Here is a 21,290-nt window from a genome sequence, read left to right as displayed (position 1 = left end):
ATAAAAATATGAATTTGTTATGCAAGTTTTTTTTTTTGTTTACTATATCCAAGCAGTTATTTTGTGTAATTGCGTTAGTTTTTTTTTTTTAAATATGACGTTATTTGCTGTTAAAATATATTAAATATTTATACTTTTAAACTATATTTTAATGCAGTTTTTGTCACACATTTTTTTATAAATTTTATTTACCATTATCAATATTACTGTTCGTTTTGTTGTGCATTTTCATATTTATTACTTTATAGCCATGATTTTTTTTTCGCATTAAATTTTTATGCAATTTCGACTTGCATACTTTGATTTGTCTTCTTTTACTTTTTCATGCATATATTGTATGTATGTAGAGTATATACACATGTATGTATGTAGATATATTTGTATGTTTATTTTTAATTATTATTTATCGTATTATTTTTTATTATTTTTTTTATGTTTATTCATTTTTCCGGTACTATTATCTCGACCGCAACANGAGTATATACACATGTATGTATGTAGATATATTTGTATGTTTATTTTTAATTATTATTTATCGTATTATTTTTTATTATTTTTTTTATGTTTATTCATTTTTCCGGTACTATTATCTCGACCGCAACACTCTCAGCTGCTGGATTAGCAGTGATGTTGGTGATTAGCGGCATTTGTTGTTGGTGTTGCTGTTGTTGCTGGTGATGTTGGTGCTGATGCTGTTGGTGTTGGTGTTGGTTCTGATTGTGATATTGGGAGCCCTTCCTCTCCAATTGACCACTATTAGCTACAAGTCCGGGTGCCACCGAATTACTACGCGTCGAACGTATCGACGTTGCTGACGCGTTGCTGGCGCTGGCGCTGCCCGAATGTGACCCTGCTCGCATTGAAGAATAAAGCAATTTTTTTTTTTTCAAATAGGTAAATAGAGAAGATAAAATAAGTGTTAGTAAGAGTGGAAAATCTGCAGCATTCATTTTAAAGGGCTACTTATACTTTTTACTACACAAAAATATTCATACATTTACAAGTTGATATATTAAATGTAAGGAATTGCTAGTTATTGTACAAGACAAGTAAATATTACATACTATGTATGTATATGTAACACATATACACTTTATTTAGATATTTACAATTAGCAGTTGTATGTACATTTACACATATTTTGATTTTTTTTTTTTGTTAATAAAGTAATACCCAAAATCAGCAATTTTTTTTTAAACCTGGTCTAAATATTTCTGAAATTTGCCTGAGTTTGGGCATAATTTTATAGTAGGTATATTCGAAGCACATCTAAAGCTTAACCAAAATATTAAGAAAAATATGCTGTTGTGAACGCAACTGAAATTAAAAACAACAAAACATATGCAAAACTCTCTAAGCTTAAAATGAACGCAAAAAGAGGTTTACCAGTACCTTCGGTATGAAAACAAATACGTAACTCGTTTTTTTTTTAGTTAACATCACTAAAGGGTATATTATTACACGCGTCGGAGTCTAGTTATTAGCTACATACATACATATGACTAACATATTCATAAAGGGTGTCATATTTCATGCACTTACATACATACATTCATAAGTTCAATCNCGGTATGAAAACAAATACGTAACTCGTTTTTTTTTAGTTAACATCACTAAGGGGTATATTATTACACGCGTCGGAGTCTAGTTATTAGCTACATACATACATATGACTAACATATTCATAAAGGGTGTCATATTTCATGCACTTACATACATACATTCATAAGTTCAATCCGTTCGTTATTTAGAAATGTCTAACAATTTTTCACTTTACATTAATGTGGTATGGGTAATGCTGCATTTCCACTTGGCATTGACACGAATGTTTTTAAATGCCCAACTTTGTCATTAAAATTGTTGCCATTTAATGCCTAGTGGAAATCCAGCATTAGTTTCTAAATAGACATTTGTTTTTTAACTACTTAATACCAACTTTTAAATGCTACTAAACCGGGCGTGTAGATACATAGATTTATGACTTTAGCTTTGTTGGAAATTTGTATTGTAATTTTAATGCTGAATGAATTCATCACGGTCTTCACGGATGCCTTTTGTATGTAGATGCTGGCAATCATTCGGTATCTAACATCTCCTCTCCAGAAAATCTACCAAGTCGTTCACAATCCAAAGTAAGGATGCTAATTATGTGACGTATCCCTATACTGGATGCTAGCGCTGGCCCATTCCGTCGTAAAAGTTCTTCTGAAGAGCAACTCCAAGCTTACCTTAGCATCCGCCGAATGCCTTTGGAAGGAGATCATATTAAACAATTGAACTCAAGTTTCTGTCTGTAGGTCCCTAGCCGATGTTCAACTGGAAGTTAATAGATACATGACAATCACAAATATTGAATGCCCTGTCTGAAAATGGCGGGTGAATTAGAAGAAGCCCTGCATCCTTCTATTCAAACCTAATTCATCTTGGGGAAAACAGCCGAGGCACAGGTTAAGTTAGGTTAGGGTGGCTGCCTATTTNGGAAGTTAATAGATACATGACAATCACAAATATTGAATGCCCTGTCTGAAAATGGCGGGTGAATTAGAAGAAGCCCTGCATCCTTCTATTCAAACCTAATTCATCTTGGGGAAAACAGCCGAGGCACAGGTTAAGTTAGGTTAGGGTGGCTGCCTATTTATTAACATATGCATAAAGTACGAACGCACAATTGACTGTTTACTTTATTTTGATACTACAGAAAAGAGATTTCTTGGTTCTACTGCAATATCATCCATTCAATTAGGACTAAAATATTCCGGTAATCCACTTAACCAGTATTTATTTTATTGAACAGTTCGAGTTATTCGTTAGCATAAGGGATATTAATTCCTATGGAAAATCATACGGTAGACGTTCATTTGCTCTAACATGTCGCTTACGACCGCACGACCCTGCTTTGGATAATAGCACTGATGCAGTCTACCGCAGCAGATCTATCGCAGAGCTTGGGGTATGATTAGGTCGGTTTCCGCCTCAAGCTCATATAAGGACCTGCCGATTACACCCGGAAGGATATTGTGTAAAGTCTTCGACATCGGTAAAGGCACCTAGAGTGAAGTCTTTATGAATGGAGGCCTGCTCTACCAACTTACGCCTACCNGCTCAAGCTCATATAAGGACCTGCCGATTACACCCGGAAGGATATTGTGTAAAGTCTTCGACATCGGTAAAGGCACCCCAGAGTGAAGTCTTTATGAATGGAGGCCTGCTCTACCAACTTACGCCTACCAAAACCTTTAAGAAAAAAGAATAGCCTGATTCACCTGAAACCCTTGGAAGAAATTTGATAGCTTGCCGGCCTGTGATGTAAACGCCACCCTACCCAGTCTCTCCGTCATCCGTATTTTGCAACCGGGGAGCTGTAATATCGTCCGGTCCCGCTGAACTCAAGGTATTCAAAGAGTTTATTGCTATACCAAGGCGACGCTCAACCAAATCGGAGGTTTCTGCTGAAACTACGAGAAATGAGCATCGATGAGAAGATTAAGCAACTCCGCACAACTCATTGCGTAGTTTCCCACCTCGTCCCTCACATATCCTAAGAGGGCGAAACTCTTCACAAGCAGTCGGTTGAATAGGCAGCTTTCAGGGCACCCCTCTACGACCTCGCACAATCCTCGCCATAAATGTGGCTTCTTTCAGATTTATAAATTCCTACAACTTCAGTGATAATATCGAGCTGTCAGAAAAGGTAATATTAATAATAATGATTTCCAGATCAGCCGCTAAGTAGTAAACTTTAATCAATTCAGCCACTGAACCGATTTACAGTTAGAGTATTTTGCGGCCCAAATCTAAAGTCTCGCCATAGTTATGTCACTCGAGCTGCATCGAAGCTAGTCTGAAGTTTGCCGTAGAAGCCCGCTGTGTGTATACTTTCTGGTTTAAAGATCTTTGGATGATGTAGTAACACACCAGAGGCTTCCTCGTAATTTTTAAGCCACCCTTTAGACCGATGTCATGGACATTACATTAGGTTGGAAGACTCTCCAGATGCTTCCAAACTTTTTTACTTATTTAAGTGCTTGTAGTGTAAATGTGTGAAAGGTTATTCGCATCTACAGCTACAAATTTATATACTTATTTTTTAAATATAATTTGAAATGTGTACGTGTGGTAGGTAAAAGAACTCTACATCTACATACATACAACTACGTGGTGTCGTTGTTATGAGCTTAAGCATATCCATATAAAGATATGCAGCAGGTTGTGAGTAGTTTGGTGTATTGAAAGAAACAGAGTAGCTCTAAGTGGATTCTTAGACTACATATATTAGTTAATACGAAAAGAACGCCATTAAGGTTCATTAAGCAATCAAAGTCAAGTAATTTTTTATTTTTTTTTTTTCAAGTAAACGCACCATGCACTTGCTCGCTTTTCAGATCAGATCAATCATATAGGATACCGAGAAGAGTTATCTCGCTGATGCAGACTTGATTTGGGACGATGTTTTCAAAACTTATTCGCTTTAATGGCAACTGGTGGCGGCGTTGTCAAGCACATAGCCGCTTCCAACTCGGTATCCGAATTCGTATTAGCGTTGGCAGTTGCGGTGGATATTGGTGGCGGTATTGACTGTGGTGATGATTGCAGATTCGTGATGTGTGTTGTTGTCGACGTGTACGGCGCAAATGTGTGAGGTGCATGTTGTGCGTTGGTGTTCGAATGCTCGAGCAGACGAGAACAGTTTGACACGTCGCTAACGCGGGAATCACTCGAACGGGTATTGCTTTTTGAACGCGTCATACGACTTGATTTGTGATCTGTTTTAATTGAATTAGCCAATGGGTTTCATTATGTGGTTTGCAATTGATTTGGTGAGTGGTTATATTGATAAATACATATAGCTATGTACATATATTAGTGTGCCTCACCTAAAAAAAGGTGGCGGTCTTTATTATAGTTTAAGACTTCCGCCAAGATATTTCCGAAAAATGTTAAGCTGAATCGATTTAAAAGTATTTACCTCCAGAAAACGAATTATTTTGATTACGTTGAAACATTTCTATGCAGACATTTTAAAATTAAGCTTTTCTATCTAACGAGTTAGTTTGATTTAGAAAAATATTTTTTTAGCCACTATTTTATTAAAAAAGACGATATTTGGCTGTACTTTTAAAAAGCTCGAGCTCCGAAATTTTTTGGCGGAAGCCTAATGTATATATATGTGTATAAAAAAGTAATAGCAAAACGTAAGTCTGTGCATTACAGCTCACTAGAAAAGTTATATTTAAGGGACGAGTTATACTAAAACATGGCAATTTCTTAAAAACGTAAATGTAAATGTAGTATTGTTCTATGTCGTAATCTTTAAAAGACTAAATAAATGTATAGAAAACACAACCCACTGTTTTTAACAGTGTGAAAATTCACAATAAGTATGACTTTTATGGTATCTTGCGAATCCTATATATATTTTTAGCTTTTTAAAATTTACGTCATACAACAATACGACACTTACTATACCGCTGTGAATGCCCCAATCAATACTCAATCAAGTAGCGAAACTAATTGAAGCTTCCTTTCCAGGCGACTATGTCCATTTCTCTATTTTCAAAATTAGCAGTCCAATCCCTAAAATCCAGTGCATACGAATAGTTATGTATGAACATTAGACCGCACCACCTTACAATCTAACAAACAAAGTTTGCCGTTTGCGTTCAAAGAATTGTTCAAGGCAATTTCGAAAAAAAAAAAATAAAAAATTTACCGCCTTCTTACATTTTTCGGTACCAACTTCGTTGGGCAATAAGCATTTTTTTAACGAGTTATACTGAAACGATCGAAATACTTCTTTAGCCGAAGTTAATGATTATTGTTGGGCTTCAATTTAATGGCATTAGGGTGGTACGTTAGAGTGATAAGAACTCAGATCTGGTGGTTAAGTACTAGAACGCGGTACTTGAGATCAATGTACTTCAGAGCAAAAAATGATCTCCTCTGGACAAGCGCATCGATATAATAAAGCTTAAGGTAGGACTGTAAATGCCGAAGATAGGACAAAAAATATAAAAAGCCAACCCCTACGTTGGGCCAAAAAAAAATTTTTTTTTAATAAACATACAACTTTCTTAAGGTCCTTGTAACGTTAGCGAAAAGAAAGTTTAAAAAAGGCAAAACTAGCAATGAATCAAATGAAAAAAAAAACGTAATGATGGGCTACATACACACGAACCAACATTAACTACCGGTTTCACAAGCAATTTAAATGAAAATTGATTTCTCGCCGCTGTCACTTTTTCATATTAAATTCAAATAATTAAAACAAAATCGTTTTTCACTTAAATTACATTCGTGAAACTGGTTTTAATATTGAATGTAGTCAGCTTAAAAATGTTCTTAACGCAATGATGATTAGAAAAAATAAAAAATATCATCCACAAAGTGTTGTAAGATACAAAAAAACTAAGAGCACTTTNCGGATTCGGCGAATGCGGACGTAGCGAAGCCATGCTCGGCTGGCGCGACGGTGCTCGCACCGACATACGCGAGCCGCGTCGCTCCTGGCCGTGCAAGAGTTTGCTATCACGCAAAAGCGACACATTCATGAGACGCGGATTTGGTGTGTTGAAAATTGTCCGGTTTTCACGCCAACGTGCCCTGAGTAAATGTTTATTATTGGCGTATTTTGTGTAATTGACAACGAGTGTTGGTAACCAGATGGCAACGAAACGAAACGGGAGGTGTTCAAATGGAGCGGCATAATAAGAAATGCAAATCGTAAATATTTGCATATGAAAAAAAGGGGAATCAAAAGAAATAGAAACAAAATCGAGCTTAATTAACGAAATTTAAGCGAGTAATACGCATTATGAAAGTGGTTAAACATTTTTAATAGAAATAAATGTTTAAAGCAATTGCATTTAATTTATTACAAGTAAATCTTGAGCATCCTTAGCGTTGTGATAAAATAAAGAGAGAAAAAATGACAATGATTGATGATAAGTTATATACTATTTAGCACAATGCAGACTTTAAAACTTTTGCAACAAATACTGACTACACTGAATTGTCGCGCAACAACGCGAAAGCTTTATGGCCCAGTCAGAATGGATACTTTGCGTACGTTCCGCTCAAGGATGAAACTGACAGTTGAGTAGATTATGTGTGTTTGCATAGGGAGCGTCAGATTGGCAACCATTGCGTGAACGGACCCAAGGAACGTTACTTACGTCACTTCCATCGGATACTCTTCCGTTATTGACGTACAACTACCCATTATAAAGGGGCCTATTATTGTAGAANCGCAACCAAGGAACGTTACTTACGTCACTTCCATCGGATACTCTTCCGTTATTGACGTACAACTACCCATTATAAAGGGGCCTATTATTGTAGAAGGCGCAGATGGAGCTTATTTTAGAAGGCACGATAAATAAAGCAGAATTTATCAGTTAATAGTTTTTATATAGCTTAACCCTCTTTTTTCCCGTTCTTAACTGTGCCAAAAAAAAAAAAATCTTAGAAAATATATAAAATAATTTGCAACGAATTATTTGGAAAAGATAATAATGAACTCTAATATAACTTCTGTCATTTGTAAACTATTTTTGTTTTCCACAATAAAATTGTTGAAAATTATTTATTATTAATTCGAAAAATAGCCAAAAAATGCTTCAGTAGATAATTTTATAATTAGTTTGAAGTTGAAAATCTAAAATCCAAACATAAACAAATACATATTCCTATATTTTTGTGGTCTTTGCTTTAATTTTTCGATCGAATTTATAACTTTTTTTTTGTATGAAAGCTAATAAAATTTAAAAATTTATAAGAGACCTCTTGACTACGATTTTGCGAACAATCCGTAAGTGACATTTTTTTTTAAATATGTCGCTTAAGTTTCTCAGCGGTTAGGGCTCAATATGCATAAAGTGTACTCGAAATTTCAGCAAAAAAAAAAGTGCGGAAATCAACGCAAATTCTTAGCCATTTAAACTTTCACTTAAAAAACTTTTATCTAATTTAATACGCTATTAAATTTCGAACCTCGACACAAAAGCGAACTTTTGGTATGGCTTCACTTAAGAAAGTCCACCTAAATTTTCGGGAACCTTTGTTTCTGCGCCCCCTACAATTTAGCTATCTTATTACAAAACCATAGTTAAAATGTATAAATTATGTATGTAAATATTTTATGTTTATGTTATGTTTTATGTTATGTGTAGATATTGTGAAACGTACAAGGTTAACATCTAAAGACTCCACAAAAAGCATATCGATCCAACATGCCGCCCGAGAGAGATGCTTTTACTAACATTAAGTGTAACCTATGTACATACATACATATCGTCACAGAAATGCAAAAACTCGTAACTTATAAAAAATTCAAAATTTTTACTTTTTGATTGCCATGATGGATTTCATTATCGTTTTATGAAAAAATTAGTCACGACTTTTTCCATTTCAGTGGTGATGTTGTTACGTTATTTTGCATTTCAGGTGACGGTATACATATATGTATGACATAAGAGGGCTGCTTGGTATGTGCGCTTGCTGCTTTTTAGTCTAAAATTTTCGATAATAACTAACTAACTAAGCCGCACTTGCGACAGACTTCAAATTAACTAGCTGAGGTGAATTTTGCTTTGTTACAAAAAAAATCGGATAATACTTACTTTACGGTCGAATTGAGAGCTTAATAATTCATCTTAAACTGATATTTTTTTTTGAAATTGTAAGGGAGCCTCGAATTCAATAAGAAACTTTTACTAATCGTTTGAATTTTGGGCGAAATATGTACAGCCCACTTCAATTTTTTAATAACCGGGATTTAACTTACTTTTAGGCAGCGGAGAAGGGCATTGAAAAGCGATCAGTTTTGAAGAGAAGTTTGGTTAAAATGCGTTTTTTAACCGACTTCAAAGAAAGGAGGAGGTTATCAATTCATCGGAACATTTTGTATATGTATGCATAACTTTCGACCATGTTAACCCATTTCTTGAATTCCTTTTAAAGGAAAGGTGGTACCTCAGACGGGACCACCACCGTACTTTTTTGTTTCATTTAAAATACATAAGAAACTTTGAACCCTTTGAGCGACCTTATAACGTTTTTTGATGTGAAAAACAGGAGTGTTTTTTCCGATATAGAACAATCCTAGCTCTCTTCATAAAAATTGCGGATTTACTTTTTAACACTAAGCATGTATTCTATGCTTGGCTTCACTTTCTATACCTTTTGTACGAAGATGAATATCTAACACCGTACATGTACTCACACATATTTTTCACAACCGGTAAATGACATTATCGCTCTCGGTGCTGGTGATTATCATTGCAATAAGCAAACAAATAAAATTATATGATAACAACGTCAAAAATTTTTTTTTTTTTATATATAAAGTGGACGTTAACACAAAATCGTTTGGGCTTAGTTTGATAAAAAAGTAGAAAATTTTACTCACTGGCTAAATAATCGAAGGACGACACAAATTATAACAAACATCAATGCCATTCCTACCAGTACGCCAATCATTGCTGGATCAATGTAAGTCTCCGGTCCACGTTTGTCGCCACGACCTGTATTTTTTGTTTATTTTATTTTCAATAACTTTTCATGTGCAAATAAGTACATAAGCAATATTGAATATGAATATAAGTTAGATACCTTTGCATTCGACTGTACCATCTTTGCCCCAGAAAGGCTGCATTTCGTAACGGCAAGCACAGCGTCCATCGCGGCATTCGGTCTGGTAATGTCTCACCTCGCATTGTTCGTTGAAGAAACAGGACTCATTCACAGCAGCCTCTGAAATGGGATATATTCATTTTGGAAAAGATATTTATGAGATACTAAAAGTCGTTAAAAAATGTTTAGTAGGGATATATCTTTCTCACTGATCACACCGAACTTGGCACATCTCCTATTAAGCAACTTAGTCCTTGCTACTAACTTTAGTAAGGATAAGACATGGATTAGACAATGATTAGAAACAAAAGCCACATAACTACTAGAGTTTTATGTTTTTGAATTTTGAATTGTGTCGTCGAGGACCATCGATATAAGCTTAGCCGATTTGAATGAAAATAAATTTTAGTAGGCAGTATTGGGCAGCAAAGTGGAACTATTTGGTTACAAAACTCGTTATCCCTATCTAACAGATGGGTAATGTAGAGGAAACAATTTGTCACCATCAATTGTAACTCTGTGTTAAATTCGCTAATTGTTTGCGTGGAAAAGGCATTTAAGTGGAATATTTCCGAACTGGTACAATTTCTTACACAGAAACAACTTGTAGAGCAATTTGGTCAACCTAGCCCCAGGACTAATTTTCAATAAACANCTGGTACAATTTCTTACACAGAAACAAATTGTAGAGCAATTTGGTCAACCTAGCCCCAGGACTAATTTTCAATAAACAAGTGGTTTTCTTTACTGCACATTTATGGTTTCCCAATGATTGAATAAATTATTCCTTTCGCTAAAAAAAAAAAAAAAAACTTAAATTGCAATTAATAATAATACGTAACAATGGCACGCAAATGCGATAACAGAACAAACCTTTTCCACATTTATCGATATGATTTGTCACTGGCAAATCTTCGGTGCATTGACAGGACTTCTTTTTTGCATCGCAAATTGAACCAGGGAATCCACACTCCAATGTACCATCGCATTTATCACCAAACTTTTTCTTTCCTCGGCCGGCATAATCTAGGAATAAAATGCAAATTATACAATAAAATATTAAAACACAAACACGAAAATTTTTTACAATATGTAAATGCACGCAAGTGTATCATATTTATGGGTGTAGAGTTATTTCAAAAAAGTTCGCCGCAAACCTCTGTGTATATGTAAGTATTTTTTTTTTGTGCCGAGCCTAGTAGTGACACCTACTAAATTAGAGTGCTCCAAATAAATTTTATCCGAGAAAGGCTTTTCTTCTTGCCGAAAGGGGTGCTGGTACCAAACCTTACGTTTCTTAGAGTCCATATAGAGAATTCTCATGATGCTCACATTTTACTCTAGAAGTATTGTATACATATCGAGCCCTAACCGCCAANGAGTGGTCCAAATAAATTTTATCCGAGAAAGGCTTTTCTTCTTGCCGAAAGGGGTGCTGGTACCAAACCTTACGTTTCTTAGAATCCATATAGAGAATTCTCATGATGCTCACATTTTACTCTAGAAGTATTGTATACATATCGAGCCCTAACCGCCAAAATAACGTAAGCGACATTTTTTTCAAAATTTTCTTTTTGATGCAGAAATGTATCTAGATGTTCCAGGAATATTTCTGCATCAAAAATAATATTTTGAAAAAAATGTCGCTTACGTTATTTTGGCGGTTTGGGCTCGATATATTAATCAAACAATTTCAAATTTTAATTATCTATCAAAATATCACAAGCTTTAGTTGTCATGGCAACAGTAGCTTTTTATACAAATTACCAATACTTTTGCGAGTTTCACAGCACCCTGTATTGGTTGCAGTAGAAAACTGAAAGTTGGTCTAGATATTACAAATATCAAAAAGAAGAAAACTAAGGGGGTTCCCTGTTTTCTAGGATACTAGGATACATTTTTTTCCACACCAAACTTGGACCACTCTAACCTACATGCATCAGCTCTAAAAATGTTATTTTAAATAGGTATGCTGCTGCAATTTACTGACATTAGTGTAACGGGCCAATACATATCCGAACGCCTATAATTTTAAAACCAAAGTAATTATTAAATTTTGTTTACAGAAATGTAGATTTTACCATGTCTACACACATCACCTAGGAAACTTAGTTTTTCGGTTTTTTTTTTTTTAATGGGCAATTGATTGATTTTGTAAAAGAAATGCTTACGAATGTAACGTAGCCAGCCAAATAATGGACCGTATGGGGTCAGTAGTGAGCGGTGCCACGCCCATTTTCAAAAATTTATTATAGCAGTATTTTTTGCTAAGGAATTATTCCAAATCGCACATTTTGGCTTTCCATAAATTACCGTTATATGGCGTGCCGGCGTGACTATTGTCCTTTTTCTAAAATGTTCAACCATTTTCTATGCTTTACCAAGGGCAATAACTCTGCCAGTTTAGTTAGACATTGGCAGATTATACATATGTTATAATAAGTGGGCGGGGCTACACCCATTTTCCAAAAATTTATAATATTCTTATATTCCGCAAAGAGATAAATATGGCAGTTTATGTATTGGCAATTACCGTTACATGGGAGGTAGGCGTGGTTATTGTCCGATCTTGCTTAATGAAGTATCTGCAAACTTTTTGCCAAAATTTCTTCTTATATCGCAGCGAAAATGCAGGCCTTTTATACCTATCCGATTGAGCTCAAATTTGGCATAGCCAATTTGTATGTTAATAAAACGGAAAGAAAGTCAAAGTTTAAAAACAAGGACTTCCCTTATATGCATTTTTGAAACAAAATAGTCCAATGAACTCATTATTATTTTATTATAATTATTATTTGTAATACACACACTGCACAGCTAAAAAACAATGTTGGTCGACTCGTTTTACATAAGTCAATAACTATAGAACTACTGTTTTACCTGATTTTATATTAATTTCGTTGAATCAGTACCATATTTTCGGATCTGTTTTTGAGTTGTGGCTTTTTTGAAGATAGTGTGCTCGTTACTGAATCATCAGACTCAAGTAGCAGCCGACCGACAGTTTTATGATGACCTTACTTCTATAGGGCGTTGGGAAGAATATCATAAATCCCAGTATATCGGTTTCTTTTATGTGCATTTACTAAAGTACAAAGCTGTGTCAGCCAGAGTGGAAAAGTCAGGTGCACCACGTGGTATGAGTAACATATCGATGGTGGATAGTAAAGTTAAAAACAAGGGCAACACCATCTCAGTGATCCCGAATACTACTAACTGGTACTTTACGCAAAGCTTATGTAGATACTACTACGTACGTATGTATGTACGTATGTACATATGTATATACACTAGACCGTACCGAGAAAAAGTTTGACGTACACTCCCGAAACCAAAGTATTTTGATAAGGCAATTTTGAAAAGAAAAATTTTTTGGCCATCGTAGTCGGATCTTAAAATATAAAGCATCTCGTCACTAGACACGTGTACACACAGATTTATACCTAGCCAATGACTGTCACTTCAGCTTCATTTTTCCCCAAAACTCTTCGGGGAATGTGCATACATACATACATAGTTGACCGCGAAAATAAGTTTACGCATCCTAATGTACCATCTTAATGTCAGTAAATTACAACTCACCAAAAATCATTAAAAAATTGGNCATAAATATACATATGTACATACGTATGTACATATGTAATGTATGCATGCGTGCTTTTGAGTTTTATTGTTTTTGAAATGCATTTGTTGTTGTTCCTAAAGATATGATGATGGCATTTTGTGGCATGCATGCTAACCGCTAGGGCAAACAATGGCGTCAAATTTATAAAAAGGTTCAGCATCAGCGATTCAAAGAATGTGAACAACAGCAACAATTGTGTCATAGGTTGAAGCAACTACTTAAAATATGGTCATGGTTTGAATGTAGTACATACGGTATCGGTCATATCTATAACACCGCATTTCAAAGCTATTTGTGTTTTCCACTTATGTTTATTTATTTATATTTAAGAATTATCAGTTAAAATAATTTTCATTCTCTTACAAAAGCCATATAAACCCAAATTTCAAACTTTTTTCTCAGAAGTATTAGATTTTTATTAGTAGATATGTATACAATTTCATAGTCCATTAAACTTTTTCTTAGAAGTGCTTGGATTTTTTTTTTTGAGTAGCCCATTCAAGTTCAGTCTGATGTTGTGCCAGTTTCAAGTGGCTAAAAATTACAGTTGATTTCTTAGATTTTTTTTTTGGCGCATTAACTTTTATATAAAGAATAAACTTAATTTAATTTTATATGGAAGAAACCCGCAACCACTTCGGCGAAAAAATTCTAAAAAATAAAGTACTTGTGCGAACATTTTTGAGGTTTTAAGAAGTTGCAGATGTGGGTCATGAAAAAAAAATGTTTTACAATCAAACTTAATTTTTCAACATAAATAAAATGATTCAGTGATAGCTTATAATTTTAATGAATTTATTTAGTATGCCCTATGGTTGTATGTTCATATAAATAATGTACATTTTTTCTAAATCTGCTTATAAATATGTATAAAAAGGAAATACATAGAAGTAGTTTCAAATTCAGCCGAGAGAGATTGTGCCACTAGATTTCCCTACAGGGTATAAGAAACGACATTTTATATACTCATACAATTGCTTGCGTATATTTTTAAGAGGGATAGCTTAACTTTATTGTTTTACGCTACAATGGCATTGTATATTTTATTATGTACCTAACCAACTATGCTCACTTGTTCGTGCATACGTATGTATGAATGTACATACATACTTGCAAACCACCCTGCAGTAAAAAGCTGCACAAATTCCAGTTCATGCAATGCAGTGAAAAATTTGTAAAAATACCAGTTCGTTTGCAGTTAATTACATTCCTCACAAATGTCGGCTGTGGCGTCGAATGAAGACTACTGATTCTGGGTATGAGATCCCAGCTGCGAATGCGCTTTGAGATGATTAAAGTAAAGTAATATAAATATAAATTAAATTTAAATAATTTTTGTTTCTTTTTAAAACTGTAAAATTTAAAAATTACAACAAAATAAATAAACTACATAGAAAAATAAATAAAATACATTAAAAAATTTAAAAAAAAAACATCCTCTACCTGTCGAGCAAAATTGTATTTCTACTAGTAGATGCTGATGCATAGCTTGACAATTGACATCTCATAGGACATCGCCATGCTAAAAAACAAACCAGTCGCTAACATTTAAAAATATATTTGGCTTAAACCCAAACTGGTAGCATTCTAGTTCGTAACTAGTAGCTTTCCCTGCCGGGTAGGTACTCATGTGCACAAATACGTATTCATATGTACATATATTTATTTTGCTGCTGCATCTCAAATGCGCATTAAAATTCAGTTAAGTAGGATATTTTTGTGGTAACTGAGATAAAAATCTGCAGTGATCCGCAAATAGCAGCTTTTGCATTCAATCTATTTTTAAACTTGTTCAGCTTAAGATGACTTAATAGTTGGATTAGTAGTTGGGATGGGGTACATAAAAGTAACAGCAAAATATACAAAAGTGTACTAGATTTAAATAATCACATCCAAATCTTTTGATAAGAAGAAAGTTTACAAGTAGTATTTTTCTAATCCGGTGTATACATATATGTACAATACATACATAAGCACACACGTATTTACATACGTACATACGCATTTTGCGTTGATGCGCCATCCGTGATATATAAATAATGCACTCAGAAAATACCTGTAGTACGCTTTTTTTGGGGGTTAATAGTGACTTGCTCATAAATAGGAACAGGAAACACGTAGAAGCCAGCAAAAATTAAATTTTGATTTCAAATAAAATTACATCTAGGCCGATTTTAATGGCAGTCTACAAATTTTTTTATAAAATTCTAGCTCGTTATATAACCAATTACAAATACAATGGTTACAATTCAATACCAATCTACCTTGGGTAAAGGGCGACCTACATACCAAATTTCGTTGAGATATCTAAATTTTTGCTCGAGTTATCGTGTTCCCGGACGGACGGACGGCATATCTATCTCGACCCTTGGGCACAAGTGCGCTCGGGTATACAAATTACACTTTCTGAAAAATTTCGATGAAGCAGATTAGTACGCCTGCTATAAGCCATCTCGTCACTTACTGCATTAGAACAGGAATCGAAATGGGCTCTATATGCTTTGAATCGCTTGCCCTAAACATTTCTCAGATCAGTTTCTAGCGCACTTATAAGTGAAAACTGTCAAAGTAAACTCAGAATGCAGTAAATATTGGACCTATCGTACCCTTAAGCAGTCCGAGGGCACAATAGGCCTAAGGTCGTAGTGCATAGCCTCTAACAATCTATCTATCTATCTATCTATCTACTCTTAAGCCGACCGAACTGTTGGGTAATCCTTTCGCTATATCAGGTTGCATTTAAACGATCAAAACCCACTGCATTATCAAATTTAGCACATTGGTGTGTCCACAGAGATGGAATTCCGGTTTTTTCTTAAGGATGATGGGTTGTTAAAACTTATTCGGTGTAGCCAAATAAAGACTGGCTAACTAACTTTATACTTTTGTAAAGTTCATAGCTATGTTTACTGAAGGGTGTGGTGCGGATTTCTCGAAAGCACAATTGTGCACAGCATATTTTTAATAAATAAATAAATTTCTTGATTACATGGTACAGCCAAGTTAAATCACTGCGTATGAAATTTTTTTGAAAGCTGCCAAAAAATGTGTGTATTTGCATGTATGTATGTAATACTCAAATGTAGGTACTTAGCAAATATATACACTCTTCTAAAAGCACCCCCATCGTTAGCACCAAATATCGCGTTATAAAAGGCAAATAATAACCTTACTTCTTTTAGCTCTGGGTCTATTGTTTTTCGTTGTTAGCAATTTGTGTACTCTCTATTACATGCACTTTTCCATGACATGCTGTCATTGTTGTTATAATTAACCTTTTTTCTTTGAACAAAGTTAACTAACTATGAATAACTATGGGTACATTGCTTCCGTTACATACATAAAATATTTTATCGCGACATGCGATTAAAAGTGTTCACCGTCAGAGGTTCATTTGAGTACATTGTCGAGTGGGCTAGCGATGAGCATTTCATATCGGGACTGATGGGATTCATAGGATGCTAATGGAGCATGATTGGGATATCAAAAAAAAAATAATAATCAAAAGCTTAAATGACTTCGCATACGAATGAACTACGANATTGTTGTTATAATTAACCTTTTTTCTTTGAACAAAGTTAACTAACTATGAATAACTATGGGTACATTGCTTCCGTTACATACATAAAGTATTTTATCGCGACATGCGATTAAAAGTGTTCACCGTCAGAGTTTCATTTGAGTACATTGTCGAGTGGGCTAGTGATGAGCATTTCATATCGGGACTGATGGGATTCATAGGATGCTAATGGAGCATGATTGGGATATCAAAACAAAAATAATAATCAAAAGCTTAAATGACTTCGCATACGAATGAACTACGAATACAAATAGGAATACGAATAACTCGAATTTGAATACGGATACCAGCACTTAATTATTTAGTTCCTTCGACTATTCGAAGGTCAGTGTTAAAAAATCAACGCTTTGACGGAATGAAAATATAGTAGAGCTAGGAAACTATCGATGACACTATCGATAGTATCGATGGTTTTGTAATCACTATCGATAGTTTTCACTCATACATATATTATTCAGTAACATACATATTNTTTAGTTCCTTCGGCTGCATACATATTTTGAATAGCTCAGTGTTAAAAAATCAACGTTTTGACGGAAGGAAAATATAGTAGAGCTGATAATTTCTGACTATCGAAAACATCGATGGATTTGTAATCACTATCGATAGTTTTCACTCATACATATATTATTCAGTTACATACATATTTCAGAGTGCAGATGCTGATTGAAGTCAAAAATCATTGATAAATTGTTGCTACTTAACAAAAATATCGACATATTTTCGCAAATCTGATCTCATTTTCAATAAAAATCGTTGTGTTTTATTTTTGGACTTTTTTAATCAAAACTATCGATAGTACTATTTTCGATAGTATTAATACTATCGATAGTTGTGACTATCGACTATCGAAACTATCGATTGCCACATGCATCCAGCTCTAAAATATAGCCATTTTTCCCAATAAGGACCTCAATATAGTAAACTACGCAGAATAAATAAACTGCATTTTTAATTCATATTGTCCATTCACTTGCACTCAGAATAAAAATCAAAATTTCAAATTATTTGGTATATTATTTTGGTGTCGAATTACTATTCAAGCCAAACTCGGGATTGAATTGGAATATTTCTGCACTACACTCATCTCTATCAATGTGTGTGAGCTCAGTAAGTTCATCGATGGTATCAGTATGCAACATTCGCTCGTCTACCCTAATTACAAACACAAAGCTGCTGTAAGGCAGTCTAATTGACAGATTGCTCGCAAATTTGACACGTATGAAAATCAAGGTTTCAACACTAATTAGGCGAGTACACAAAGGCTTATTTGTGTAGTGTGGAAACTTAACACGTCCTTAATAATGGCAGGTGCTTTTGCAGCACAAGGTATATGTAATTATTTTAAAAATGTGAAACAGTAGTGCAACGTATAAATTGTCATTCGATAGTATCAGAAAAAAATCGATAGATTTTGCATTTTCAGATGAGTAGTATAACTAATTTACTATGAAAGCGTTTTCTTTTTTTTTTATTTACATTTTATATGCAGTCTGAATTTATAGCCCTTAACCTTGTAGAATAAATACTCACCAAANAGATAGTATCAGAAAAAAATCGATAGATAGATTTTGCATTTTCAGATGAGTAGTATAACTAATTTACTATGAAAGCGTTTTTTTTTTTTTTTTATTTACAGTTTATGTGCAGTCTGAATTTATAGCCCTTAACCTTGTAGAATAAATACTCACCAAATTCAGGCGTAGTCGTTTCGGGAATCATACTAAAAGTGTTAACTGCGAAGAAATTGTCGCCCTCTTCACTACGAACTGCTGGCAACAGGAAAATAATAAAAGCTGCATACATCACATACGAAATTGTGAAAGAAAGACGTGGGTTTATTGCGGAAATTTTCTGCGAGGTCGATCCAGCGCTCAGACTGGCATGCAACGTAGAGATTCTAGCAGCGGGCACGACCGATTGAAGTTGCGCCTGTGGCAACGATTTGCCTATTGACAGCTTCTGCGTTAACACCACCGACGACGGCGCCAATAATGCGCTCCCAGAATCTCCTGCATTGTGTTGACGTTTATCACAATTGTTGTTAACCCAACTATACANTCTGCGAGGTCGATCCAGCGCTCAGACTGGCAAGCAACGTAGAGATTCTAGCAGCGGGCACGACCGATTGAAGTTGCGCCTGTGGCAACGATTTGCCTATTGACAGCTTGTGCGTTAACACCACCGACGACGGCGCCAATAATGCGCTCCCAGAATGTCCTGCATTGTGTTGACGTTTATCACAATTGTTGTTAACCCAACTATACAGCATCAGCGCCTCCGGTATGCTTAGCATTTTTGCAGCGTACGTTTGAATATTGAGTAACGAAGTTGCAAATCCACAGACCGTGAACCAGAAGACCGTTAGAAATGGCAATGCATTGTAATTGTAATTGGTGTCGTCGGCCTTAGTTGCTGCGCCATCCATGCTGTGTTTGCCCTCTGTTGGCATACGTCTTTCAGTTGANGCCTTAGTTGTGGCGCCATCCATGCTGTGTTTGCCCTCTGTTGGCATACGTCTTTCAGTTGAATCAGGCCCCAATTTGCGATTGGCCCAAATTGCACCTTTAGCAACCGTAGTCATTGTGTCAACGTTGCTGTGCAATTCGCTTATACGATGAATATTCTTAAAATCGGTGTTTTCGTTATTTTGTGTTAAAGCTTTCGTAGAGTAAGTTAGATTTTCATTAATTCTATAAACTACACATTTGAAGTTTTCTATAATGTTTTTCCTTTCGGAATTTATAGCGTTGCGATTGTTTGGATCATTTCGCATCAGCTCATAACAATTGCGTGCATCATAATTATTTTTGTTTTTATTTTCATTTTTATTCGTGTACGTTTTTAACGATAAGTTGCTGTTGTTGTATATATGTTGCTCTACCAAACGCTTTTCGCTAATACTCGATATGGGCCGCAGTGCAACAATGACTGTTCGGTCCTCAGCAATGGCAACATTTGCGGCAGCATCAGCGATCACGAAAGCATTAGCGCAAGCGGCAGTTGTGAAGACAGCGGCAGCAACAGTGATAATTTGAAGCGATAACAATAGTTGAGACGGACGTTGTTGGTGCTCACACCATTTGCTAGCATTTGAATTGTGTTCTCTAGCGTCTTTACTACGACTGCCAGCAGCAGTGGAGACGAAAGCTTTATTCTGGGGCTTTACAGCCCCATCTGATCTCATATTACGTCGTCGTCGTGGTCCTCATCCATTCTGTTCGAGTTTTGAAAAACTAAAAAACGTCTAGATGTCCGTTTTCAGATTTGCTGCTGATTTTTTAACATCAAAAATCTGAAAAAGAGAACAAAAGAAAGAAGCTTTTGATAAGTTAAGTTGATATTTGGATATATACATTTTTACACAAACTCAAATTTTACAAAATATTAAAATTAAATACGGGTCTTTATCAACTGGAATTTGTAATGAATTAAAGAAAATTTGTGTTCTTTCAGATTCAATTCGGGAATAACACAAATTTGCCTATTGCCGTTTGTGTCATTTCACAAACTTTTTTTTAAAGACTTTTGCACTGGATTTATAATTATGCAACGGAGTGTATACCCGATTGTAGTTACGTATGTAACGTATACGCCCCGTAGCACCATTAGCTGTCATCTAGCACGTTTACTCGTACGCCTCAACTTAAAAGTCATATTATTTAAAAGTAATTAAATATTGGCATGCAAGATTTTTGACACAGCATTCCTTATGCACATATACATATATTACTTTCTTCATGTATAAGGATTTCAGAACGAATTTCGAGTGTGCCAATAAAAATTGTAAAAATGGAATTTTAGTTTCTCAAATCATAGTCATCTTTTACTCAATGTAATTTTTTTCCACTTAGTCACGCACTAATTTCATTACACTAGATTCGTTCCTTTTTTGGCAATAAGAACATTTTCATTTACATTTTAATATTTTGAAGTATCTTAAATTATTACAATTAAAAACAAGTAAGAGCAGCGCTGTCTTCGGCTATGCCGAAGGCTTCGTACCTTTCACGAACATCAGATAGAGGAGTTACATATATAAAAAATCATATCTAAACAATCAGAGCTATGGATATACCTTATATAGCACCAATCTAAGTAATATTCATTGCTGTGTGATCAGTATGTAAACCGTTAACACAATTTAATGGGTTTAGCTTCCTACATAAAGGAGATATATCGCAAAAACTGGTATCTGAACAATCGGTGGTATAGGAGATAAAGCATATACAGCATAGATTTTGACGATTTTCTCAGTAAACTTTGTATTATTATTTATAAAATAGCCAAACAGACGGACAGACGGGCATGGCTAAATCGACTCAGCTTGGCGTTCTGATCATTTTAATTGGTTTATCTCTTCTTATTCTGGTACACAAAACATCGGACCAAAGTTATAATTACCATTTTATGCTCATGAAAGGTATAAAAAAATTATAGTTTAAAAAACTAAAA

The 21,290-nt window shown here is 34.8% G+C and overlaps 1 protein-coding gene across 7 annotated transcripts in view; it reads right to left on the bottom strand.

Moving 5' to 3' along the window:
• Window positions 1–756: 756 nt before the first annotated feature.
• The window catches only part of jus (EB domain-containing julius seizure protein), a 29,769-nt gene continuing 9,235 nt past the window's right edge, over window positions 757–21,290 (bottom strand). For 4 of the 7 annotated variants that reach the window (XR_001848291.1, XR_001848294.1, XR_001848295.1 and 1 more), the window contains exons 2-11: window positions 19,366–20,130; window positions 19,093–19,302; window positions 18,527–18,884; window positions 10,504–10,656; window positions 9,610–9,750; window positions 9,407–9,521; window positions 6,420–6,600; window positions 5,039–5,045; window positions 4,361–4,772; window positions 757–850 (exon numbers count right to left, since the gene is read on the bottom strand). Coding sequence is in view for 1 of the 7 variants with exons in the window: in XM_017622464.1 (XP_017477953.1) it covers window positions 4,453–4,772; window positions 5,039–5,045; window positions 6,420–6,600; window positions 9,407–9,521; window positions 9,610–9,750; window positions 10,504–10,656; window positions 18,527–18,884; window positions 19,093–19,302; window positions 19,366–20,022 (2,142 nt within the window). In the remaining 6 variants the exon portion in view is untranslated. The other 3 variants (XR_001848296.1, XR_001848292.1, XM_017622464.1) reach the window with 3 other exon arrangements.

This window comes from Rhagoletis zephyria, unplaced genomic scaffold (assembly GCF_001687245.7).
Source record: "Rhagoletis zephyria isolate East Lansing unplaced genomic scaffold, Rhagoletis_zephyria_1.1 Rzeph_scaffold_02806, whole genome shotgun sequence".
NCBI classification, from domain to species: Eukaryota; Metazoa; Arthropoda; class Insecta; order Diptera; family Tephritidae; genus Rhagoletis; species Rhagoletis zephyria.
This window is presented reverse-complemented; position numbering and strand designations above follow the sequence as displayed.